This window comes from Vipera berus (genome assembly GCF_964194415.1).
Source record: "Vipera berus genome assembly, chromosome: 6".
Classification (NCBI taxonomy): Eukaryota; Metazoa; Chordata; class Lepidosauria; order Squamata; family Viperidae; genus Vipera; species Vipera berus.
Window position 1 is genome coordinate 38,776,432 of NC_138208.1, and position 27,486 is coordinate 38,803,917.

The following is a 27,486-nucleotide window of genomic DNA, read 5'->3' on the forward strand; positions in this document are numbered from 1 at the left end:
AAGCCTTTCTGTATCATTTGAGCGCGGGAAACCCAGATTTAGTCTGAGTTTACTGCAGCCAACATCTTTTAGTAAAAGAACCTTTTGCTTCAAGCAAATGGAGTTGAGGGTCTTTCTTTCCTAAGGAATGAGATTGGGGCAGGTCCAACAGGGAGATTGAGTTTTAATCCTGCTTTTGAAATGAAAAACAGCTGGATGACTTTGGGTCAGTCGCTATCTTTCAGACCAAATTACTTCCTAGGGTTGTTGTTATGGAGAAAGGTTCACTGTTGTGTAGGAATAGGGTTGTTATTATGAAGGAGGAGGAAGGAATATTAGCTATGTTCGATACCTTGAGGTATACAAAGGTGGGATAAATAAATAAGATGAGGAAATATATTTCAAAAGATTACCCAATGGTCATAGGTTGGTTCACTATATAAACATCACATTTAGCTATATAATTTAAAAAAATAATTCCCTCTACTGTAGCTCATTCTATAGTATTATACATAAGCAGGAAATATTTTTATGAAATGTAGAGAAAGTTTGTGGGGCATTTCCTATATACTGCATGTTCTTCAACTTTCATGGTACTCAGAAGTAAAATCTTATTCCTTGTTTAAGGAATATACATCAAGCACTACAATCAAGTATAGATAGTGGTTCTGTCTCAAAAGAAGAAATAATCAAAATCAAAATTAGTGAAATTTTAACAGCGAGTAAATGTTCTTAAAAGATATCAAGACTAAATAATAAAAATAAGGGAAGCCTTAGATTATAGGGCTTTTTAAAAGTGATTTTTCACTTGTCTAAGCTTAAAATTCTGCCAAGAAATATTGGATGTATTGCAAATAACAAAAAGATTGAAAGAATTTAACATGTGAATTTATTTATATGAATAAAAATATATAATTTTTAACATACAACTTAATGGAATTTGAAAAATATTGTAACAGCTGTCAATCCTTTTTCTACAGAATGTTCAAAATGAAAAGATTCAGGCAGAACATGGTGGATCAAATAACAAAAAAGCAGAAAGAACTTGAAATTCTGTCATAGTCATCTATATAGAACTGTCCTTCCAAAGAAGTATATAATGTGCTGTATTTATATACAGAAACACAAAAAGTCTTTAAATCAAACAATGTATTTTATCTTGAGTTGTTTAATAGAAGAATCTTCCAAATGAGATTGTTCCAAATGATCAAATAAAGAACGTATAGCTAAAATGAAAGAGAGAGATCTGGTATTACATTGTTTAAATTAAAAGTACATTTAGCATTTAGTAAATTATATCATCATTCAATTTATATATTTAAAAAGACAGTAATAAGATGCAAAGGCCCTATTGAACTAAGAGTCATAAACTTGGAGTGAACTGTAACAAAACCATTTCCATAAACTTTATTGTCTGAACAGTACAATCCAATGTTATACAGATATAACTCTACAGAAAAGGGGCAGATGATGGCTTGGCCATTCTTAGTTTTTGGTCCTTTGTTTCTTTTCTATCTTCAAATTTAAACAGAAAGAAAATATACTCAAAGAGATATAGGAGCTAAAGAAAAAATTCACAGACCCAACAAATCTTTTTATAGTTTGTTCTGAAAAATTATATTTCAAGGTTTCTGTGGAAAAAATGTTACAATAAATGTTTTTAATATATCTGGAACAGTGACATGCTATTTATACTAATCTCTAAACTATCAAGCCAGTTGATTTTAATAATGACCCAGTAATGTGTTTTACTTACTTTTTTTCTCTGGCTCTGACATAAACATAACTGCCATATCAAATCTTTTGGATTCTGATAATTTGTGCAGAATTTCAAGGATAAGTAAAGGCTCTTCTTTCCTTGTAAGATAAGATATTATTTCATACCTATCATTATTTTTACTTGTGGCATAAATAAAGCATAACAATATTGACTAAAATGAAATAAGCATATTTGAAAATAATATATACAGCTACATACTCTAAAAGCAGTTATATATCAAATATATAATTGTTGCTAAAAGGAAAATAAAGGCCTGAAAATGATTCCTCTGTACTTTTCTGTTAGCTGATTCCCCAAATTCCAATTGTTTAAATAAGAGAATGTCCTGTTATTGTCTTCAAACTGTAAATATGGCATTCCGTTGTATTTGCAACTACTATCTCATTCTAAACCATCCAGAGTCACTTAGGTGTAGAAATTTAATAAACAAACAAATAAACAAAATCTGTTTCCTATTATAGATACACAGTAATGGAAACATTCCATTTATATTAAATAACTGTCCAACCCTGGTAAAAATTCAAGAAGAAGAATTATTTTCTTGGTTTAAATTTTTGGCATCTCAAATTAAAAAGGTTATTTAGTAGTTTGGCTAGCCTTGGTAAACTATTATTAATCAAAGTCATAGGCTGCATCTACTGAATTTTCCAGTATGCACAGATACTGTAATATGATGGAAAACCTTCACAACATCTTTCAAGAGGTAGTCACTGACACCTTCCAAAAAAATATTTGGGTAGAATTTTGTGCTTTCTAGAAATTCAGAACACTCTGAAACATAGCACAAAAGATGATGAGATGAGATGCTTCCTCTCTCCTAGTTATAAATCTGGGGAAAAATAATGCTTTCATTTTTTAAGTTTAAGATGTTATAAAGAAGCTCCAAATGTCTCTGGGATGCAATCTTGTCCGATATAAATGAAGAAAAAATTGCCATGGCAACTGTACTTATGTTTCATCTCTGGATTTCTATTCAAAAATGATAAAGGTTACATAGAGGTATTTCAATAATGGGAACTACTTTTGCTGTTCTTATCCCCTGGTTTTAAAAACATATTAAATTACATAATAATTTATTGTATCTGTTTCTTATCCAAATAGTATGAATCAATCTTAGCATATTATTAGTATTGGATAGAACAAATTGGTTTCAAGAAATATGCAGCAAAAAATATTAAAACTGGTTATCAGCTAAAGGCACAATTCAACCAAAAATACAATAGTAAATTAGTCTAACAAAATAGCTTTAAACTTACTTAGTATGAAAATCCTGCAGAATTTTCAAGATTTGGCAAAAAACTTCTGGATCCAATGATTTTTGGAAGAGGTTAGGATAAAGGGAAGGATCAATTTGCTTAGGAAAAACAAAAAAACAAAACAGACTAAAAATCGGTGTATATATATATATATATATATATATATATATATATATATATATGTATGTATGTATGTATGTATGTATGTGTGTGTGTGTGTGTGTGTGTGTTTGTGTGTGTGTGTGTGTAAATTTTAGATTACACAAATATGAGCTGTCACTGGTGTGACTACTGCCTGTCGATGGCCTTCGGTTAGGCTGAAACAGGAAATAAAGATTTGTTCCATGTTTGGGGCCTAGCAAGGTAATCTAAATAGTTAACAAGCATTTACACACACACACACACACACACACACACACACACAGAGAGAGAGAGAGAGACACACACACACACATATATATATGACCACATATTTACTATTAATAGATTTCATATTCTTACACAATACTTACTAAAATCAAACAGGATTTATTGTGACAATTAGTATTCAAATTATAGCAAGTTACTATTAATTACCCTGGGAGTTTCTCATTTTCTCAGTAAGGTTAATAACAGCAATCACCTTTCACAGCAAAACACCATGAATGCCTTTGAGGCACAAGTACTATCCCCACCCCACTCCTACAATTAGCAGACAAAAATGCTGACCATTTTCTGAAGCATATTTCATAGTTCACATCGTAGTGAAATAAAGCTCTGAAGATCTGACCATGAACTGGATATGTGATATCTGGATTCAAATTCATACTTGGTGTAAAGGAATTAACTTTAATCTTGAAGAAGATATCAAAAGTCATTGAAGATGGACTTGAAGAAAAGATTACGCAGCCCATAATTTGAAAAAAAAAAGTTAGAAATAAATTCAAAATAACATTGCCTTGATTTTCTTTAGTGTAAGATAGAACAGAAAACAAACTGGGCAGGTTTCAAGATTCTATTATAATTTAGAATAATAAAATAGAATTTGTAGAATTTCTGCAATGTCTTTTTTTTAACCAGGCCTACCGTGAAGGGCTGACACTTAGTCCCAAAGTTCACCTTAGGTGAACATGGGTGAATAACCCTCTCTCAAGATAATGAACATTGCATGATAACCAGTAAAATCAAAACAAGGTGCAGGTCTGCACATTATAATGGATTATCTGGGAGAAAGACTGAAACAGCATAATACATCAAGGATTTCTAAAATATATAATATTTGAAAAAATGTAAAATTGTTGTACTGACTGCAGTTCACTAATTCTGACAGACAGGAAAACATGTTGCATGCAGGATAAACAAAATCACAAGAGAGTGTAAATATAAATCTCTGTACATTGGAAGGCCTCTTTCAACTTTCACATAGACTCTATGTATGCTTCTTAATTAAAGGGACTTCAGATTAGACATGCAGATTGACAATACATATCAACAAAACAAGATCAAAACACAAAATTACAGATTTTTTTTTATCACTTATCACTTTGTTGTTTGTATGTACATTGAAAACTTATGCACAGGAGACAAGTTCCTTGTATGTCCAATCACACATGGCCCATAAAGGACTAAACTGAATTCTATTGAATTCTGTTATTCTATTCTATTCTATTCTATTCTATTCTATTCTATTCTATTCTATTCTATTCTATTCTATTCTATTCTATTCTATTCTATTCTATTCTATTCTATTCTATTCTATTATTCTATTCTATTCTATTCTATTCTATTCTATTCTATTCTATTCTATTCTATTCTATTCTTCTATTCTATATCATTTATTTTTATATTATTATAATACTATTATTGTATTTATTTTATACATTGTAACAACCTAGAGTCCAAATGGATTGAGGCAGGGTTTAAATTTCATAACTAAACCATTATAGCTGAGTTTAGTTGAAGAGAAATATTCACCTTTATTTTTTGCTTCCGCTCAGCCTAAGTTCATTAACAAATGAAGCTTACTTTGAGTATACATGTGTGAAACTTAATTATCTCTTAGATCCATTGCAGTAGTTTTAATACAAAAGTTTCAAGTTTCAGTTCCAAATGTACACACAGCAGCTTTGTAGGTTGATGAAATCTACTTAACTGAGGTATTACTGTCAGAATTTAAGGTCCAAGTATGGACCTTAAAATAATTCAGAACTTTGGGACTAGATAAAGAAACAAGTACGTCAAGCTACTGAGGAACTTGACAGCTCATTTCTCCCAGCTAGAAGAGAACATAGGGCTATCCAAAAATGGACTTCATGAAAGTGCTTTTGTAGACTCTATCTCTGCTGTCTCTGAGCTACAATATGGCATTTACTTACTGATACAATAAACTTGCTCTGTTATAAAGAATTTAATATGAAACATTCTACTTTTTAAAAGTAGAATCCCAATAATTCTGTAATTCAAGAATACAAAAATATAAGATAAATAAAATAGAATATGTAATTTTATCTCAAAGAAAAATGTCAGTATACTTATACTATTAAACTATACTTAATAATATTGTTTTCTGAATCCCTTCAAGTCAGTCTTGACTCCTGGAAACTGCTCTGACAAGCCCCTGCAGCTTTCTTGGCAAGATTTCAAAAGTGATTTGCAATTCCTTACTTTCTATGGCTGAGGGAGAGTGACTGGCTCAAGGTCATCCAGCTGGCTTTGTGCTCAAGGCAGGACTCAGTCTCCCAGTTTCTAGTTGATGCCTTAACCACCAGACCAAACTGGTTCTCAAAATCAAATTTGTTAAATGCCCCAAATTTGGGAGAAACTAGTGACCATAGAAATAATGAGTTACCTTCAAATATGCATACAATTGATCCGGGTAATCTTTTAATTTTCGGAAATCTGATTCAAGTTGGAAAGAATTCACAGGGACTGGAGGCACGGAAAATGTAGACACACAAGAAATAATGCAATTTTCTGTCTTAGCTTGTTTTTTTATAGCACAAGGCTGAAGTGATGCTTTTTCTTTCACAGTGTTTGTGGTAGCAGATCTAAAAATATTAAGAGAATTTCTGTTTGGATAAATATTTTACATTAGGAAATATATACAATTACCTGTTTCAGAGTACAGGGTACCATGTCCTGATGCAACTGCACCCTTGGAGACATTTTCTGTGAATAGAAATATAATTTCTCTACCCATTGAATTTGGAGACATATACATACATATATATACATATATACATATATATACATATACATACATATATATATGTATATACATGTATATACATATACATACATATATATATGTATATACATACATATACATGTATACATTATATATATATATATATATATATATATAATGTATACATGTATATGTATGTATATGTCTATATGTATGTATATGTGTATATATGTATGTATATATATATATGTATATATGTATGTATGTATATGTCTATATGTATGTATATGTGTATATATGTATGTATATATATATATATATATGTATGTATATATATGTATATGTATATGTATATGTATATATGTGTGTGTACACACACACACACACACATATACTGCTCAAAAAAAGGGAACACTTAAACAACACAATGTACTGTATTTAATAGTAGGATGTCTTATCTTGTGTCCCCTTTATTTTTTTGAGCAGTATATATATAAAATTAAAAGTACACTAGAATCTCTGAATGAAAATGTTAAATTATAACTTGTGTAGCAAATTATGCAAATTTCCTTATGTAATTAAGCTTAACAAATAATAAAACTGTAGGTATGTAAATAAGCAGTTGAAACATTGAACTAGATCCTTAAACATGTATAATTCTAAAGGATTACAAAAAGTAGTAAGAAAATGACAATATGCTTTTGGCACAAACTCATGTATAGGATATTTATTTTAAAAAGCCTTTGATCACAACCAAATTGATAATATTTTGTTCTAAAAATATAAGCTTACTCGGTCAACAAAGCATCACCAATTTCTTTTATTTTCAACAGCTTTGCTTTGAGAGTACCAGATGGAGAAGAGAAATCTTCATTTTGATTTTTTATAGATATTAATTCCTGTCTTTCATTTGGGTTATCAAAAACAGACTGAATAGGTTCAGATTCTCTGGTGGATATCAAATTTGCACTTAGCACATCATTACTGATTTCCTCAATGTTTATTCTTCTTAAAGGTTTCTAAATAAACAAAAACAACCAAACAATAAATTAACAGAGACATACTTTTACATATAATGAACAACATTTGTAAAGAATAACTATATCTGTCTTAATGAAAACAAAGTATATTTTGTCTATCTCTTCCAGTGAAATAATCCAGTGTTGCATCCTATCTATATGTCAGACCCCCAAACCCCTCGCCTACTCTCTCTTTTCCTCTATTCTTTTGGGGCCTGCCATTCTGTTGGGGGGAGGGGGTGCATGGGGGAATATGTTGCTAACTTTCACTTTTCTCTTTCTTTGTCTGGCCTCCTCCTTTTGAGTATGGAATGCGTCTCCTTATCTAGGAGTCTGTTGTAAGGAAATAAAAGCTGGAGAAGCCTTGAGATGTCCGCCTATTGTACCAGTCAGCCAGCCATCAAGCCACCTGTGGATTGGCTGGAGCTCAAATGGACATTATGACTTTGGTGGGAGGGGGCATATTATTGGCTTTAATTATATCATTCACGCAGGGTTTTCTTCAGATCTCGCCTTACACTCCCTACTATCACTAGTCCCTAATAAATGTTCCTTTTGAGACAATGCCTGTTTCAAGAGTTCTGCTTTCTTGGGTGATTAATTTAAGTGGGTCCTGACAGAAGGCGAGATCTGCGTAGTACTAAACCCGGAGAAGTAAACTGCTGTACCGGGGGAGTCGCGACCAAATTTTTGAGGGAGGAGTTCCAGGCAGTGCAATGGGCTGAAGACCTCCTCAGCCTTGAAGCCAGCAAAAGCCTCTTCAATGACCTGGAAGTGACTTGACCATCTGGTGAAGAAGATTGAGTCAGATGGTCACTCAGAGTTGGAAAAAAGGAAGGCTGGGAAAAGAAAGCCCTGAAAAAAGCCAAGAAAAAGAATCCAGAGCCTGCCCCCCCCCCCGGACAAAGACCCAGAGAAAGAAGAACCCAAATCGGGATCTATGGAAGCTATAATGGAATATGTGAAGAAAACCCTCGATGACTTTAAAATGCAAATGAAAGGGGGCCACGAATCCGAAGAAGAGTCAGAGGAGGAGGAATCTGAACAGGGAGAGTCAGAGACTCGAGAGGCAGCAGCTGCCAGAGCCCAAGGTGCAGCACAATCCTGAGGGTGCCCACTACAAGCCACCAGGGCCAGACCCACCCCCACCCCCAGCCAGCAGAAGTGAAGCCAATGCCAATCGGGGCAAAGTTCAATGGAGACCCCAAAAGGCTGGGGTATTTTCTGGCAGTGTTTACCTACATGCAAATCTAGGGGAGAACCCTGCCCACGGATGTGGAGAAGGTATGTGTGGTCACTTTGGTGCTGGAAAGGGTGGCGGCCGATTGGATGGTGACTCTTTACAACTGCAATGCCCCGGAGCTGAGAAACGTCAACCATTTAATGGCTGCGCTCCGTAGGCATTTTGAAGACCGGCTGGCAGACAAGAAAGCCCGGGAGCACATAAAGACCATGAAGCAAGGGAGAAGTTCCGTCACTGAATATACTGAAGAATTCAGAGAACTGGCCAGCTGCCTTCGGTAGCAAGAGGAGATCCTGGTGAGCTGTTTCCAGGATGGGCTTAATAAGGAGCTGTATAATGCTTGTGTGGCTCAGGGAGCCCCGGGGCGACTTTACAACTTGTGCCTGCTAGCTGAGGAGATGGAAATTGACCAATGCAAACACCTACACCGCCTGGTGAGGCAAAGTTTTAAGTGTGGAAAAGAGGGGCATTGCGCCGCTGATTGCCGCAGCAAGATGCCTGCTAAGAGAGGGGATCACCTGCCGGCTGGGAAGCCCTCCCCCCGAGCCAGAGAAACGCCATGAAGTCTGCAGAGCTCCCTTGGGACAGCAGTCCGGTAGGTCAAGCTCCGGCCCTACGAACCAGTGATCCTGGAGAGACAGAGAATGACAATGAGGATGACCCGCTGGTGAGTGGGCCAATTGACCCCTTAACAGTGCCCTTAGAACTGTCCATTTCTGGTACTGGAAAGACAGTAAAACTAGCTGCCAATGGTGAGCCCAGAACTGGTGGGGAAGATGGGAAGATTAAAGACTCCCATTATGTTTTGCCAGCTGGATGGATCCATTGTGGGAGAGGTGCCTACTAGTTTTGCTACCAGACCATTACGCATTGATCTAGGGAAGCAGATAGAGACTTTGGCTTTCATTGTGGCTCCTGGAATGAAGTGGCCATTAGTCCTGGGGCTGGTATGGCTAAAGAAATGGAATCCTGTGGTTAATTGGAGGGGCAACTCAAATTTACAGATGAGGAAGCCCTTCCCATAGCTAAAGAAACTGGTGAGAGATGTGGATTACGTCGTGAATTTGCCTCCGCCCTCAATGAGTCAGAGCTGCAAAGCCTTCCAATGGAATACCGAGATTTAGATGAGGAGTCCAGTGACTAGAAGGCAGATGAACTCCCCTCTCACTGCCCCACATACTGTGCTATTGAAATCATCCCAGGAGCGAAGCTACCAAAATAAAAAATGTACTCAATGGCTCCTAGAGAACTGAATGAACTGGAAAAGTTTATAAGGAAAAATTTACAAATTTACCAGCTAAACCTCAAGTAGCTGCCCCAGTCCTGTTTAGGGAAAAGAAAGATGGATCTCTTCTTCTCGGCATAGATTATATAAGTCTCCGCACTGTGTGTGAGGAAAACATATACCACCCCGCTACCTTTAATGAAGGACATGTTAGCACACCTGTCAAAAGGGAAAATGTTCTCAAAACTGGACTTGAGGGAAGCTTACTACCGCATAAGGATTAGAAAGGGAGATGAATGGAAAACAGCTTTTAACTGCCAATTAGGATGTTTCCAATTCAAAGTACTCCCATTTGGACTGCAGGGGGCACCTGCCATCTTTATGCAATTGATAAATGATGTGTTGAGGAAGCACCCATATAAAGGGGTTCTGGTCTACCTGGATGATATCCTCATTTACCCAAAATGAAAGATGAACACATTAAATTGGTCAGAACTGTTTTGAAAAAATTATGCTTTGCAAAACTGTTCGCCAAGTTATCTAAGTGTGAATTCCACAAAGAGCGTATTGATTACCTGGGGCATCGCATATCTCATGAGGGGATAGAGATGGATCCAGGAAAGGTGAAGGCAGTGCTGGATTGGGCTACTCCAAGAACCAGGAAACAACAATTTATTCCATCATTTGCTCAGATTGCCCTCCCTATCACCAATATGTTAAAAACCAAATGGGGGGGGGGGATAAACCGAAACCACTAAAATGGACAGGTGAATGTCAAGCAGCATTTGAGAAACTTAAAAAGTTGTTCTCCGTGGAGCCAGTCCTGTAGCATCCAGACCCAGACCAGCAATTCATCATTCAAGCTGATGCCAGTGATGTGGCTGTGGGGGCTGTTCTTACAAAGGAATAAGGAAGGGAGGTTACAACCTTGTGCATACACCTCTAAGAAACTGTCACACTGAACAGAGATGGGCAGCATGGGAAAAAGAAGCCTATGAGGTACAGTGGGCTTTACTTACTTGGAGGCATTTTTTTGAGGGACATAAAATACCATTCCAGGGATGGACCGATCATAAAAACTTAAAGAGGCTATGAAAACACCCAGGAAGCTTTCCCCAAAATAAGCAAGGTGGTCGCAGCATTTTCACAGATTTAATTTCACGATACATTACCTACCAAGGGGGAATAATTTTTTAGCTGATGTCCTATCAAGACTACCTCAATACAACAGTAAGAAGCCTGAGATAACTAAACTGTTCCTGCAGCCTCATCAAACTTACAGTTTTGGGAGACTTCAATCTACCATCCCTGGGAGGTTCATCTGAGCTAGCTCGGGAGTTCATGGCTTCCATGGCGGCCATGGACCTGACGCAAGTAATTTCAGAACCAACTCATGAGGGAGGCCACACTCTTGACCTGATTTTTTTATCTAGACGGTGGTTGGATGATCTAGGTGGGGGCTCTCCATTTATTATGCCCCTGTCATGGACCGATCATCATCTCCTGCGGCTGGTCTTCCGTTTTGCCACCCCCCGCCGTGGGGGTACGGAGCCAATTAGATGGTACCGCCCCAGACGCTTAATGGATCCTGATAGATTCCAAGCGGCGCTGGGGTCCCCACCTGCCTCCACTGCTCACAGCTCGGCGGATGCCTTAGTGGAAGCCTGGGAAAGGGCAGCCACTGAGGCACTTGACCGGGTTGTACCCTTGCGGCCCCTGACCCGGCGCAGATCCCAGCGAGCTCCATGGTTTTCCGCGGAGCTCCGGGAGATGAAGCGTCGGAAACGGGGCCTAGAGAGCCGCTGGAGGTCTAGCCGATCCGAACCCGACCGGTTGCGGTTAAGAACCTATATTAGGTCTTATCTCGCAGCGATGAGGGTGGCGAGGTGTAATTACTTCTCCACCCTCATCGCGTCCGCAGATAATCGCCCGGCCGCCTTGTTTAGGGTGACTCGCTCACTTCTTAATCAGGAGGTGAGGGAGGATCCCTTGCAGGGTTGTGCCGAGGAATTTAGTCAACATCTGTCGGATAAAATCGCTCGGATTCGGACCGGTTTGGACTCCAGCTGGGCAGAGTCAGGCGGTCAGGACACGGGCGGTCTTGTCAACGTTACCTGGGAAGAGTTTGATTCTGTGACCCCTGATGAAGTGGACAGGATTATGGGGAGGCTGAGCTCCTCCACATGTTTGTTGGACCCGTGCCCTTCCTGGCTGGTTTATGCAGCTAGGGAGAGGACACGAGGCTGGCTCCAGGCGATTATATCTGCTTCTTTGAGTGAGGGTTATTTCCCCACCGTCTTGAAGGAGGCGGTGGTGAGACCTCTCCTCAAGAAGCCTGCCTTGGACCCAGCTGTATTGAACAACTTTCGTCCGGTCTCCAACCTTCGCTTTCTTGCGAAGGTTGTCGAGAGTGTGGTGGCGCATCAGCTCCCTCTGGTCCTGGATGAAGTGGATTATCTGGACCCCTACCAATCGGGTTTCAGGCCTGGGTACAGCACAGAGACGGCATTGGTCGCTCTGGTGAATGATCTCTGGAGGGCTCGGGATAGGGGATATTCCTCTGTCCTAGTCCTATTAGACCTCTCGGCGGCTTTCGATACCATCGACCATGGTATCTTGCTGCGGCGTCTCAGGGGATTGGGAGTGGGAGGCACAGTTCTTCAGTGGTTCTCCTCCTATCTCCTGGGACGCTCGCAGTCGGTGTTGGCAGGGGGGCAGAGATCGGCCCCTAGGTCTCTCGTTTGTGGAGTTCCTCAGGGGTCGGTTCTCTCGCCTCTCCTGTTCAACATCTACATGAAACCGCTGGGTGAGATCATTCGTGGTTTTGGAGTTGGGTATCATCAATATGCCGATGATACCCAACTTTTCTTTTCGACCCCAAACCACCCCAGTGATGCCCTCGCTGTGATGTCCCGTTGCCTGGAGGCGGTTCGGGTCTGGATGGGGAGGAACAGACTTCAACTCAACCCTGACAAGACTGAGTGGCTGTACATTCCGGCATCCTGGGACATTCAAAATGTTCCATCTCTATCTATGGGGGGTGAGCTCTTACCCCCCGTGGATAGGGCTCGCAACTTGGGAGTCCTCCTAGATTCACGGCTTACCCTGGAAGATCATATAGTGGCCGTGACTAGGGGGGCTTTCGCCCAGGTCCGCCTGGTGCGCCAGTTGCGGCCCTATCTGGACCGGGATGCCCTGTGTACGGTCACTCACGCGCTCGTGACCTCTCGCCTTGACTACTGTAATGCTCTCTACATGGGGCTTCCCTTGAAGACCACTCGGAGGCTCCAACTGGTACAGAATGCGGCCGCGAGAGTTGTCTTGGGAGTTTCCCGGTACTCCCATGTTACACCTTTGCTCCGCGAGCTGCATTGGTTACCAGTTGTCTTCCGGGTGAGGTTCAAGGTTTTGGTTATGATCTTTAAGTCCTTACATGGCATGGGTCCGGGTTACCTCGGGGACCACCTGCTGCCGGCATCAACTCCCCTCCGCCCTGTGCGTTCCCACAGAGAGGGCCTCCTCAGGGTGCCGCCAGTCAGGGAATGCCGACTGGTGGCCCCCAGGGGGAGAGCCTTCTCTGTGGGCGCTCCGGCATTATGGAACCAACTGCCGGTGGAGCTCCGGACGGCATCAGATCTCCGAACTTTCCGTCGTGGCCTGAAGACCCACCTATTTGAATTAGCTGGTCTGGCCTGACGGGGGATTATGGGTTTTAAATTGTTGTTTTAGAATTGTATTACTGTTTTTAACTGGGCATTGGTTTAATCTTTTTTAATTTTTGTATTGTCTTTTTTATATATGCCCTGTGAACCGCCCTGAGTCCCTACCAAGGAGAAGGGCGGTATACAAATTAAATAAAACTAAACTAAACTAAACTAGCTGCCCCGGTTACTACCAGGGCTCAAGCTAGAGCAAAAGAACCAGAAATTAAAACCTTACTGCTGGAATTCAAACAGGCTTTACATACTGATGAATGGTTTTGTAATCATAACAATCTATGTGTACTCAAAGATGAATTAGCATGGATTAGGGAGAAAATATATGTCCCAGCTTGCTTGAGACTTAAAGTGATGGAGACTGGTCATGATTCAAAGACTGCTGGGCATTTTGGATTTGTGAAAACCTTGCACCTAATTAAAAGGCAATTTTGGTCGCCTGCATTAAAAAAGGACATTGCAAGCTATGTAGCCAGTTGTCCCATATGTGCAGCCGCAAAACGATGCCAAAGGAAATCCCCAGGGTTACTACAACTGGTAGCAAACCCGTCAGCACCATGGAGAGATATTTCCATGGATTTTATTGTTGAACTGCCAGAAAGTGCTGGGAATATGGTCATCTGAGTGGTTACTGACCTGTTGTCTTGCCCAAAAATCCCTACTGCTAAAACCTTAGCCAAGCTTTTTGTGCAACACCTCTACTGTTTCCATGGTATCCCACATCGGATTATTTCAGATCAAGGGGTCCAATTCACTTCAAAGTTCCGGAGAGCTTTTCTAGATCTTTTGGGTTCTAGTCAAGGGTTATCATCTTCCCATCATCCCCAGACAAATGGTGGGATGGAACATCTGAACTTGGTTCTAGAACAATAGGTGCTTTATTAATTATTAACAAGACAATTGGTCAGACTTATTCCCTTTCGCTGAGGTTGCCTACAACAGTGCAATACATTCCAGTACTGGATTTACTCCAAGTTGCCAATGGCAAACATTTGTGGCCATTCCAGAATTCCCCATTAAAGAGCCCGAAATCCCATCGCTCAAAGATTGGATTAAGCAATTGCAAAATACCTGGCCAGTTGTTCGTAAAGCACTCGATGAGGTCAGAGAAACATACAAATTCCAAGCGGATAAAAAGAGGATGGGGGGTGAAGTGTTACCCCCCGTTGATAGGGCTCGCAACTTGGGTGTCCTCCTGGATTCACGGCTCAATTTTGAAGATCACATAGGAGCCATGACCAGGGGGGCTTTTGCCCAGGTTCGCCTGGTGCGCCAGTTGCGACCCTACCTGGACCGAGATGCTCTACGCACAGTCACTCATGCGCTCGTGACCTCCCGTTTAGGCTACTGCAATGCTCTCTACATGGGGCTGCCCTTGAAGACCACTCGGAGGCTTCAGCTGGTGCAGAATGGGGCCGCGCGAGTTGTGATGGGGGTTTCCCGACACTCCCATGTAACACCTCTACTCCGCGAGCTGCATTGGCTTCCGGTTGCCCTCCGGGTGAGATTCAAGGTGCTTGGTGATGACCTATAAAGCCCTTAATGGCTTGAGTCAGGGATATCTGAGGGAACACCTGCTACCGGCATCAAGTTCCCTTCGTCCAGTGCGCTCCCACAGGGAGGGCGTTCTCAGGGTGCCGCCAGTTAAAGACTGCCGGTGGGTAACACCCAGGGGGAGGGCCTTCTCTGTGGGTGCGCCTGCCCTCTGGAACCAGCTGCCTGAGGAGCTTAGGACTGCCCCTGACCTTCGTTCATTTCGCCGGGACCTGAAGACCTGGCTCTTCGAGTTCTCTGGCCCAGGCTGAGACTTTTTAATTGGGGTTTTTATATTTTTTCAGGGATTAAATTTAATTCTTTTTAATTGTTTTTAATTTTTGTATCAATGTTTTAAGTACTCTGTAAACAGCCCTGAGTCCTTCGGGAAAGGGCGGTATATAAATCCAATAAAATAAAATAAATAAATAAACAAAAACTTTTCAAAGTCAGCAAGCGTGTATTTCTACTAAATATTTAAAATCATTAGAACCCTCAAAAAAGTTAGGACCTAAATATGGTGGACCCTTCCCAATTACATGTATCATTAACCAAGTGGCAGTCGAATTAGACCTGCTGAAAAATCTACGAAAAATCCACCCAGTGTTCCATTGCAGCTTACTGAAACCAGAAGTCACCTCCACTCTCAGACCCCCTGCTCTGCCGTTACCTACACCCGTTATCATTGAGGGTGAACAACATTTTGAAATTAAAGACATTTGGGACTCTTGAAACCATCATGGAGTGACTCACTATCTAGTTTCATGGAAAAACCTCCCTGCCTCCCAAAATGAATGGGTGTACAAGAAGCATGTTAGAGCCCCTAGATTGCTACAACGTATTCACTCCTTACATCCTGATAAACCTAAATGATTTTAGGGGAGCCGGATGTTAGATCCCCAAACACCTCGTCTACTCTCTTTTTTCCTCTATTCTTTTGGGGCCTGCCATTCTGTTGGTGAAAGGGGGTGCATGGGGGATTGTGTTGGTAATTGTCGCTTTCCTCTTTCTTTGTCTGGCCTCCTCCTTTTGAGTATGGAATGCATCTCCTTATCTGGGAGACTGTTGCAAGGAAATGAAATCTGAAGAAGACCTTGAGATGTGCGTCTACCGTACCCATCAGCTGGCCATCAAGCCACCTGTGGATTGGCTGGAGTTCAAATGGACATTATGACTTTGGCGAGAGGGAACATATTCCTGGTTTTAATTATATCATTCACGCGGGGTTTTCTTCAGATCTCGCCTTACACTTCCTACTATCACTAGTCCCTAATAAAAGTTCCTTTTGAGACAATGCCTGTTTCAAGAGTTCTTCTTTCTTGGGTGATTAGTTGAAATTGATCCTGACACTATCAATCTCATCAGAAAGTTAGAAAGCAGAATACAAATAACTGCAATTTCACTCCTTTAAATAATTATACTTTTTGTGTCTGATTTTTCAGTGACTTGAATATAACATTAAAATGGTAGTTTATCATTGTTTGAATGTGCAAAAGGACAATGATAAAAAGAACAGCAGTAGAGGGAATGAACTAGAATTCCACTTTTTTGTGTTGGCCATTTCCTGACTTGAGGGGTCCCTGGTGCATTCTGAGCTTAGTTGTGTTCTTGCAGATGTTTCATTTTGAGAAAACAACAATGCTCAGAGAGCACCAAGGACCCCTTATTTCAACCCTGGTAAATATTCTCCTTTATTAATTCCTGACTTATTAACATGTGAAGACTAGCAACTATGGTTTTCTTTGTTCCTGACAACTGAGTGTAATCTGTTACCAAGTATACCCAATATAGACTGACTGCACTGACTCCAAGAACTTGATATTGGCATTTTTACTCTGGACTTTATGATTTAATACTATGATGCATTTTTAATTTTCCTTTTCTCTTTCTACCCAATTGTGCAATGTCTTACCTGATGAAGAGCTTAGGTAATTAAAAAAAGTTCATGCACTTTTGACTAACTTTGTTCAGTTCTAATAAATGTTTTGACCATTTATGGATTTTAATGATCCCACCCTCATCTCAAATCCAAGAGAATTGACTAATTTATTAGTGGCCCTGCATTTGCAATTAAGTTACTTTAATAAATTATTGGTTAGATTCAATAGCATGCTTTGAATTGGATAAGTAAAACTGAATCCTGGGTTATTTATTCAGTTTTATTATGAAGAAGCATTCTGTTGTTATCTACTAAACCCACTATTCCCTCATTATTATATAGAAGTATTTGATTACCGCTAAACGCATAAGAGAGACAGGATTGGAGTCAGAAACAAGTAACTTCAATTATTATTCCAAATTGCTTATACTTGCAGAAATTCTACATGAAAAAATATCCTAAATTTTTTAAAAATTAAAACTTGAATCCTTTCATCATTAATACTTAAGTCTTCCTCTCGCCTTTTCATGTCATATTATTAACTATTTATGTTTAAACAAACAAATAAACAAATACTACTTACAGCTGATCTCAGATGCAACGGTTTATCAATGGGTTTTACCAGATTTTGTATTTCTGACTCATTCTGTGGTAGTCCAGAATATTCAGTGTCTGACAAAAAACCTTTTGCGATTAATTCCTTAAAAGAAAGATTAGTCAAGTAAATATCCATGGAAATCTAGAGGTTAATACTCACAAAATGTCCAGATTAAAAGCAATTAATTGCTGTTGCAAGATGGTATTAAAATACATAAGCATAAACACACATACATTTTTAAGCTTTGCTATTTCATTCATTGCTTGCTTATTTCCAGGTTCCAGCTTCAGGACACTTTCAAAGTCTAGCAAAGGCAGAAAAAAAGAACTTAGGCTTTTAATATATTTTTATGAAAGATACAAGTTAAGTGCATTTCCTCAAATATACACATTTATTTACAATGGTAGAGTTACATCTATAAAGGGTAAGCACTTGGCAGTTTCACTGACTTCAACAAGACTTCCAAAGCATTTTTCTGATTAAAACCTATAGGATTTTTGTAATAGTATCATTATCTGTTCTTTAATTTTTAAGTTACTAAAAAGCAGCAAGAAAAAAAGGTTCATTAAACCCTAAAATATTATGCTACTGTATATCACAGAAATTTGAATATCTGAATGCTATTGTTGGATTGGAGCTGCTTCCTTCAAGGAGTTGGACAGAGAAAGGGACAACATTAAACAGGCCCACACAATCCTACCTTGCATAGCTTCTTTTAGTTTTCCCAGGGCAGCTCTAGCTGTGCCTCTTCTGGCAAAAGCTTTAGAATATGAAGAATCACATAATATAGCTCTAGTGCAATCTTCTTCTGCTTCTTCATATCTTATTGATAAAGAGTTGTTTAAAAACATACTTATTACAACATAATTTAATATAGTTTTGGGCTCTTAAAGCATACAGTAATTCTCACCTATTCCAATGATGTTTTTCATATTTTATATAAGATATGAAAGAGAAATATATACTAGAATGCATATAAAATCATCTCAGCCCTGCCTGAGCTTCTCGATGTCCTCTCTGGGTTGGTGATTGAGTTCCCGAAACTTATAGTTTTGGGGGACTTCAATCTACCATCTCTGGGAGGATCATCTGAGTTAGCTCGGGAGTTCATGGCTTCCATGACGGCCATGGACCTGACGCAAGTAATTTCGGGACCGACTCATGAGGGAGGCCACACCCTTGACCTGGTTTTCTTATCTGGACGGTGGTTAGACGATCTTGGTGGGGGCTCCCCAATTGTTATGCCCCTGTCATGGACCGATCATCATCTCCTGCGGCTGGTCTTCCGTTTTGCCCCGCCCTGCCGTGGGTGTGTGGAACCAATTAGATGGTACCGCCCCAGACGCTTAATGGATCCCGAGAGGTTCCAGGCAGCGCTGGGGTCCCCACCTGCCTCCTTCGCTCACAGCTCGGCAGATGCCTTAGTGGAAGCCTGGGAAAGGGCAGCCACTGAGGCTCTTGACCGAGTTGTACCCTTGCGGCCCCTGAACCGGTGCAGATCCCGTCGAGCTCCATGGTTTTCCGCGGAACTCCGGGAGATGAAGCGTCGGAGACGGGGCCTAGAGAGCGGTTGGAGATCCAGCCGATCCGAATCCGACTGATTGCGACTAAGAGCCTATATTAGGTCTTATTTCGCTGCGATAAGGGTGGCGAGGTCTAATCACTTTGCTACCCTTATCGCGTCCGCAGATAATCGCCCGGCCGCCCTGTTTAGGGTGACTCGCTCCCTCCTTAACCAAGAGGTGAGGGAGGAACCCTTGCAGGGTCGTGCCGAGGAGTTTAACCAACCAGACCGGTCTGGACTCTGACTGGGCAGAGTCTGACGATCAGGACACGGGCGGTCTTGTCGATATTACCTGGGAGGAGTTTGACTCTGTGACTCCGGAGGAAGTGGACAGGATTATGGGGAGGCTGAGCTCCACCACATGTTTATTGGACCCGTGCCCTTCCTGGCTGGTCTATGCAGCCCGGGAGAGGACACGAAGCTGGTTCCAGGCAGTTATATCAGCTTCTTTGAGTGAGGGTAGCTTCCCCGCCCTCTTGAAAGAGGCGGTGGTGAGGCCTCTCCTCAAGAAGCCTGCCTTGGACCCAGCTGTATTGAACAACTTTCGTCCGGTCTCCAACCTTCGCTTTCTTGCGAAGGTTGTTGAGAGTGTGGTGGCGCATCAGCTCCCTCTGGTCCTGGATGAAGCGGATTATCTAGACCCATACCAATCGGGTTTCAGGCCCGGGTACAGCACGGAGACGGCATTGGTCGCGCTGGTGAATGATCTCTGGAGGGCTCGGGACAGGGGACATTCCTCTGTTCTAGTCCTATTAGACCTCTCAGCGGTTTTCGATACCATCAACCATGGTATCTTGCTGCGGCGTCTCAGGGGATTGGGAGTGGGAGGCACGGTTTTACAGTGGTTCTCCTCCTATCTCCAGGGACGTTCGCAGTCGGTTGGCAGGAGGGCAGAGGTCGACCGCGAGGTCTCTCGTTTGTGGAGTTCCTCAGGGGTCGGACCTCTCGCCTCTCCTGTTCAACATCTACATGAAACCGCTGGGTGAGATCATTCGTGGTTTTGGAGTTGGGTATCATCAGTACGCTGATGATACCCAGCTTTTTCTTTCGACCCCAAACCACCCCAGTGATGCCCTCAACGTGATGTCCCGTTGCCTGGAGGCGGTTCGGGTCTGGATGGGGAGGAACAGACTTCAACTCAACCCCGACAAGACTGAGTGGCTTTGCATACCTTCATCCCGGGTCAATTCGGATATTCCATCTCTTTCTATGGGGGGTGAACTATTACCCCCCGTAGATAGGGCTCGCAACTTGGGAGTCCTCCTAGATTCACGGCTCACCTTGGAAGATCACATAGTGGCTGTGACTAGGGGGGCTTTCGCCCAGGTTCGCCTGGTGCGCCAGTTGCGGCCCTATCTAGGCCGGGATGATTTATGCACGGTCACTCACGCGCTCGTGACCTCTCGTCTAGACTACTGCAACGCTCTCTACATGGGGCTGCCCTTGAGGACCACCCGGAGGCTCCAACTGGTACAGAATGCAGCCGCGAGAGTTGTGTTGGGAGTCTCCCGATACTCCCATGTTACACCTCTGCTCCGTGAGCTGCATTGGTTACCAGTTGTCTTCCGGGTGAGATTCAAGGTACTAGTAATGGTGTTTAAAGCCCTACATGGCAGGGGTCCGGAGTACCTTAGGGAACACCTGCTGCCAGCATCAACTTCCCTTCGCCCTGTGCGTTCCCACAGAGAGGGCCTCCTCAGGGTGCCACCGATCAGAGAATGTCGATTGGTGGCCCCCAGGGGGAGATCCTTCTCTGTGGGCGCCCCGGAGCTATGGAATCAGCTACCAGTTGAGCTCCGGATGACGCCCGATCTTCGCTCCTTTCGCCGCGATCTAAAAACATACTTGTTCGAACAAGCCGGCCTGGCCTGATGGGGGATTGGTGGGGTTTTTTTACTGTCATTTAATGGGGTTTTAATATGTATTGATTGTTTTTTAGTGGGCATGTATTTAATCATTTTGTAATTCTGTATTTTTATTCTTGCCCTGTTCACCGCCCTGAGTCCTTCGGGAGAAGGGCGGTATAGAAATATTATTAAAATAAAATAAAATAAATTAATTAATTAGGGCGAGACTAATATATGTTTATTATTTAGATATAAAAATCTTGTAGTAACTACAATGGTAAGATACTCTATCTGAAGCCAATAACAATAATTCTTTGCACAATCTTGCTTGGATCCCAAGAAATTTCAATTTTTGCCAGTTGTATTTTATGAATGTTAATAAAAAATAAAAGATTAAAGGCAAATAAATATATAACTGTGACTGAATTAACTCCACTAAGAAAACATGCAAATTTCATGAGTTATATACAGCTGAAATATATGTGAGAAATATTAGTCTAGAACTACTAATGTAAGCCATTCTCAATGATGCAATAAAATGGTTGGCTTAATAAAAAATCATTTTAAAATGAATTACATAAAAATGCATACCTAAAAATGGTAAATTCACACAACTCACTTTTGAACTTTTAAATAAGCCATGGCTCTATTTGCTGGAAGAAGTGCATTGGTGCCATCTGCTGCTATTCCACGTGTATAGCATTCTATTGCTGTTTTATATTTACCTTCTTTGAAATACCTATTACCCTATCATATTTGGAAAAAGAAATAAATAATGTGGTAATCTAAATATATGCATTCATGTACTACTGAAAATAACATTTTTCTCAATAATTTTATTTGCATGAGTAGAGCAGGAAGAAATGACTCCTTAGATCAAAAACATTCCAATTTAAATACTTGAAAAATACTTGCATTGCTGCTTACCAAATCTTTTTCTGCCATAGCCTTTTGCTTCAACTGCTCCTCCTCCAATTGTTTCAGTTCTTCTTCTGCAATTTCCACTTTCCTAAAAATATCTGTTTCTTCGGCCTGACAATTTTCTTTTGACAAGAGAGCCTAATATAAAAATATAAACTATGTTTCAAATATTTATCTACAAAAAATTCATGGTCCATTGGCAAATTGATTAGGTTGACATTCTTTACCTGTTCAATTTTCCTAAGTTCATTCTTCGCTTCAAAGTTGTTTGTATCCAATTCCAAAACCTTTTCATAATCTGCATGAATATATAAAGGTAGAATTTTCAAAAACTATGACTGTATTGGCAATTCTTTGAAAAAAGAAAACGATAAGGTTCTGTTATGATACCAGTAGTGCCAATTTATATAAAATATGACATGGTTCATAGATAAACTGGATAAACCAAATAAATTGGATCATTCCTGAAATACATTCTATTTGTCTAGAGTATTATAGTTATATTCTATAGTATTAGAAACTAACTCTTACATGTACTTGTTTTCATTTTGATTGAAAATGGCCACAATTAATTTTGTGTTATCAATTTATTAAGATAGCCTATTGTCTCTTCTACAAAAGTCAGATGAAGCATATTATATCAGTATTTAAATGTTTAAGCCACTGATATTTCCTGTAATATCTCATACAAAGGTCAGATAAAGCATATTATATTTGTGTTTAAATTTTTAAAATCACAGATATTTCTCATAATAACACAAGAAAAACTCTTAGGCAACCTGTAAGAACACTGCTATTGGCCAAATTCTTCTATGCTGAGATTAGAGAAACAGCAGTGTATGGAAAGTAGTACTGATCATCTCAAATATATACTCTATAAATCAAAAGCTTTGCATAACACAACAAAAAAAGGAATGCATTATAAACGACATGTACCTTCTTTGGCACCCTTAAAATTTTGCAAGACAAAGCGAACTGCCCCTCTTCTGCTATAAGCCTTTGTGTAATTTTTGTTTAAGGCAAGGGCTAAATTGCAATCAGATTCAGCCACAGAAAACCTGAAATGATATTGTATGGCTATTAAAATACTTATTAATTAAAAACACCTTAATAAAAGCACAATTCTTTTTTTATATATTTTATTAATTTTCTCATTTTACAATTATTTAAAAAGCAACGTGACTGGGTTAATCAATAGTTCAATAGCACACATAAATCTTTAGTGTAAATCTCATGTTACAACACCAGACATTTCCCCTCTTTTCCCCTTAATATCTACTATCTCATATTGGGCTAGTACAGTTCTTATTATTATCAACTAAATAAAAACATCTTTATTACAATAATTTTTAGCTTAATGTGTATCTTGAGTTTGCATTCAATCCTTATATACAATGTCCTGTTTTTGCTTGCTTTAATTTTCCATCAATATTCAAATTAACATTTGTTATTTATGATTTCCAAGTATTTTATATTTAAGTGACCAAAGTTTCCCTTATCTCAACTTCTTCCTTTTTTTCCTTTTCATAACAAAGTCTAATATTCTAAATACACATCTTATCTATTTGATTATAGTCTTATTCTGTTCTCTAAAAGTTATCTATTTTCCACCACGTTAAACTATCTAATTAATAATACAGTATCCTCTCTAATAAGTCAAAACCGTTTATATGTGTTGTCTGGGTTAACCAATAATTCAGTAATATACATAATATTTTTTAGTTTAGATCTAATATTGGAAACTCAAATACTCCCTCTCTTTTTCTAGTAATATCTGTTATCTCATATTGGGCAAAGAGAATTCTTATTTTCAACTAAGTAGAAACATTATTGTTAAATTTATCAATACTTTTTAGCCTATACATAAACTTTAATTTCCCGTTAATATTCAAAAAAAGAGGAAAAAACACAGTTATTTATGATTTCCAAATATTTTGTTAGGTGACCAAAGTTTCCCTTATCACAACTTCTTCCTTTTTCCCTTTTCATATCAAAGTCTAATAGTCTTGTTACACATCTTAGCTATTCAATTATGTTACTTTATTTTCTAAAAGTTATCTATTTTCCACCATATTCAACCCTCTAATTAGTAATATAGTATCCCCTCTAATAAATCAAAGCCATTATTTTCTTCAGCCTTACTCTGGCTTTCTTCCTTTGCCAGCTAACCTTCTATGTCAGACCCTTTGAATCATCAAATAGTTCTCCCACTATTAGTATATATATATTACTTGGAATAAGAAAGACCATTTAGTTGAAGTTTTTTTGGAAGAACGAGCCCATTTGTATTCATTAGATTGCTTCCCTATCACTCTAATTTCCCACAATTGTCCTGATATGTTTATCTTCTATTCAGTCTGTTCTTCTTTCCTTTCCTCAAATTTCTTCTGATTTTTGTAAAAAGTCTTTTCCAGTTTCAATGTTGTCACTCTGTTGTGTACATAGTTGAGGTAATTTGACAGCTCGGCCACCGGCAACAGCAGGTGGCGCTGGCGTGTGCTCGCATTGGCTGACCAGCATTCGGCGGGATATTCCAACGCAGGGATTGGTCAAGAGCGCACCGGCTAGAGTATTTAAGGGGCTAATTACGCCCAGATTGATGCCTTGGCCCTAGTTGCGGGTGTAAAGAAATTCCATGATTACCTATATGGTAGAGAGTTCACCATCTTTACTGTTCACAAGCTCTTGTTAGGATTATTTACAACAGACAAAGCAACACCACAAATTCTGTCTCCCAGGATTTTAAGATGGTCCATGTTTCTCTCTGCCTATACATATAGATTGGTATACAAACCAGGGAAGGAAATGTGCCATGCAGATGGGTTAAGCAGATTGCCTCTAGCAGAAGGTGAGCCAGACCTGGCACTGGCAGGTCATATCTTAGCCATCCAGGAACTCCCTGACTGCCCTATCCAAGCTAAAGACATTGCTGTCAGTACAGCAGCAGATAAAGGGTGTTAGCTTGGGTAGCATCTGGGTGGCAGGAGAAGAGCCCAGGATCTGAGTTCCAGGCATACTTCACGAGAAGGCACGGTCTTCCCATAAAGGCTGCCTGGCGTCGTGAGGATGAAGGCATTAGCATGAAGTTATTTGTGGTGGCCAGGCCTGGACAAAGCAATAGAGGAACAAATAGCGGCTTGCTACCAGTGTCAGAGATCCCGGCCAGAACAACCACATGCTCCTGTGCATAAATGGGAGTCAACACACACTCCATAGTCTAGGGTCCACATAGAATATGCGGGGCCTTTCCAAGGTCAGCTATTCCTAGTGGTAGTAGATAGTTATTCGAAATGGTTGGAGGTGGTTCCAGTTAAAAGCATGACCACAGCCAAAACTGTACAGGTGCTAAGGGGGCTCTTTGCTACGCATGGTCTGCCAGATGTGATAGTCTCTGACAATGGCCCACAATTCAAATCTGCTGATTTCCAGGCTTTCACCAGGGCCAACTTGATTAGGCACATCACGTCTGCCCCCTTCCACCTGTCAACCAATGGCCTTGCAGAAAGAATGGTGAGAACAACTAAGGACGCCTTGAGACGCATCGTCACTGGTGATTGGCACCAAAGGTTGGCTCAATTCTTGCTAGCACAACACTCCACACCATGCACAGCCACTGGCAAGAGCCCTGCTGAGCTGCGTTGGGGCCGGCGTCTCATTACCAAGTTGGACAGACTGCACCCTGATAGAGTGGCTGCTGAAGCGGAGCAGCCCACCCCCACCAGGGAGTTTGATATTGGTGAACTAGTGTGGGCCAGGAACTATGGCTCTGGGGACATGTGGGCTCAAGGGGTGGTGGTTGATAAAACTGGACCATTATCATACATTATAGAGGGGGAAGGGGGTCAGAAGGCACATCAACCAACTAAGGAAGCGGGCCCTGGAAAACCAGCATCGTGAGCAAGCCCTAGCCCTCCAATCACCACCATTGCCCCCGGTCACTCCAACACCACTAAGAGCCCCTGATGTTTATCTTCCTGCTCCTCAAACTTTGGCAAGTAGGCAGAAGAGGCAAGAGGCCATTACGGACACGGAACCAGTCACAGAGACACTGGGCCAGGGTGGACAACCTTTGAACCTAGCTCACAAGGACAGTGGGGGCACAGAAGATCAGGGCCTGTCGCCAGCCAGGTAAGAGCAGCATATAATGCATTCGTGCAGGACTCACAAAGCACCGGCATATCTGGAGGACTATGTAAGGTCATGAGGTCAAGGGGTAGAAGGCAATCAAGAAGTCACACACTTCAGCTGTGTCAAATTATTATTATGTTTATTGTTCTTTTTTATTGAAGTTTTACAATTTTTAAATACAATGAACTCCCCCCTCTCCCTCCCCAACCCTCCCCTCCCCTCCTCCCCTTGTTCTTATATTGGGGGGAAGGGGTGTTGTGTACATAGTTGAGGTAATTTGACAGCTCGGCCACTGGCAACAGCAGGTGGTGCCGGCGTGCACTCAGATTGGCTGACCAGCATTCGGCGGGATATTCCAACGCGGGGATTGGTCAAGAGCGCACTGGCTAGAGTATTTAAGGGGCTCCAATAGGGCTCTGTCTTTGTCTTGTTCGGAACTGAAATAAAACTGAGTTACTGAGTCTCCATTGTCAGCTGTTCCCTCACGGTCCAGACCACACTACATTACACACTCCGTTTTCTGATTTTTCTGTTGGATGGGTCTGTTGGTCAATTGGATCCTGTCTTGGTGTTTAGTTGTTCCAATTTTCCTGTTATTTTCTGCATTGTTAGTTCTTTGGTTGTAGTCAAGATCTGGGTTTGTATATTTAAGCTGGTATCTTGTTCCTTCATGTTGCTTCTTATTTTGTGACAAGCTGAAAGGATGGTTTCGTCTACTGATTTCAACATGGAAAGAATTTTTTCCTGATCTTCATCCATATTCTCTTAATAGTATGTTAAGTTGAAGACTTTAGAATCAAACTTTAAAAATAGTTTTTCAACTTTTGTAGCTGGGTATGGGACATCTATTTCACAAGTTATAGGTGGTCTTCATAGTAGAAATTGTTTATCAAGTAAGAGTTTATAGTCCAAGGTGTTCCATCTTCTCGTATAATAACATATGCTTCTCATGTAAAGAAATAGGAAAGCAATTCCTAAAGTATAGCTCTGAGAGTCAGTAAAAGTTTACATTTATAGTCAGGCAGACCAGATATACCGCCCAGAGGTTCCTTCTTTGCAGCTGGGTTTGTCTCCAATGAGAAAAGAAGCACTTTTAGTTCCCAAGTTTCAAAAGAATATACATCCAACTAGATTAAAATTCTTATAGTTTTTTTGTTACCCCTGGGTAGTTAGTCGCCGCTTTTCTTACAGGGTGGGGTAAAAATTCCCTTCCCTCTCTCCTCACAGGGGGAAAAGTACTTTGGGCAGCTTTTACAGGAAAAAATACTTAAGATCTTAAAGAGAGGAGCAGGTCTCACCCAGTTTCATCCACATGGCTTTAAAGTTGCTTGGTGGTGCTTTTGACTTCAGCTGTCAGCAGCTTAGTGACGGGCCATATTGGTATGGCCGGTCTTTCCCCCGCCGGTTTGGAGGGCTTCCCCGGATCAAAATGGAAGGTCTGCCACCCTCTCATGATCAAACGGGGTCCCCTCCTTGCTCGTCACCCCTACAGGGCGACTTTCAACCCTTTCCAGGGTCCCCCAGCAGAATGAATTTGGACCTGGAAGACGAAGCTCATCTTCCTGCGTCTGTGGCGCTGCGATGGCAAACCAGAAGTCAAGCCAAGATATGAATTCTGTAGTACTATTTATA

At 40.6% G+C, this 27,486-nt stretch overlaps 1 protein-coding gene across 3 annotated transcripts in view; it reads right to left on the minus strand.

Annotated features, from left to right (window-relative positions):
- Positions 1-849: 849 nt before the first annotated feature.
- The window catches only part of RPAP3 (RNA polymerase II associated protein 3), a 34,299-nt gene continuing 7,662 nt past the window's right edge, over positions 850-27,486 (minus strand). The window contains exons 6-18 of one of the 3 annotated variants that reach the window (XR_014026805.1): positions 22,663-22,784; positions 21,954-22,024; positions 21,733-21,864; positions 21,425-21,552; positions 18,095-18,216; positions 17,628-17,698; positions 17,380-17,496; positions 6,974-7,200; positions 5,843-6,041; positions 3,724-3,848; positions 3,016-3,113; positions 1,736-1,836; positions 850-1,205 (exon numbers count right to left, since the gene is read on the minus strand). Coding sequence is in view for 2 of the 3 variants with exons in the window: in XM_081330423.1 (XP_081186549.1) it covers positions 1,120-1,205; positions 1,736-1,836; positions 3,016-3,113; positions 5,843-6,041; positions 6,974-7,200; positions 17,380-17,496; positions 17,628-17,698; positions 18,095-18,216; positions 21,425-21,552; positions 21,733-21,864; positions 21,954-22,024; positions 22,663-22,784 (1,474 nt within the window). In the remaining variant the exon portion in view is untranslated. Of the gene's footprint in view, positions 1,206-1,735; positions 1,837-3,015; positions 3,114-3,723; positions 3,883-5,842; positions 6,042-6,973; positions 7,201-17,379; positions 17,497-17,627; positions 17,699-18,094; positions 18,217-21,424; positions 21,553-21,732; positions 21,865-21,953; positions 22,025-22,662; positions 22,785-27,486 lie in introns of those variants that run through there. The other 2 variants (XM_081330423.1, XM_081330424.1) reach the window with 2 other exon arrangements.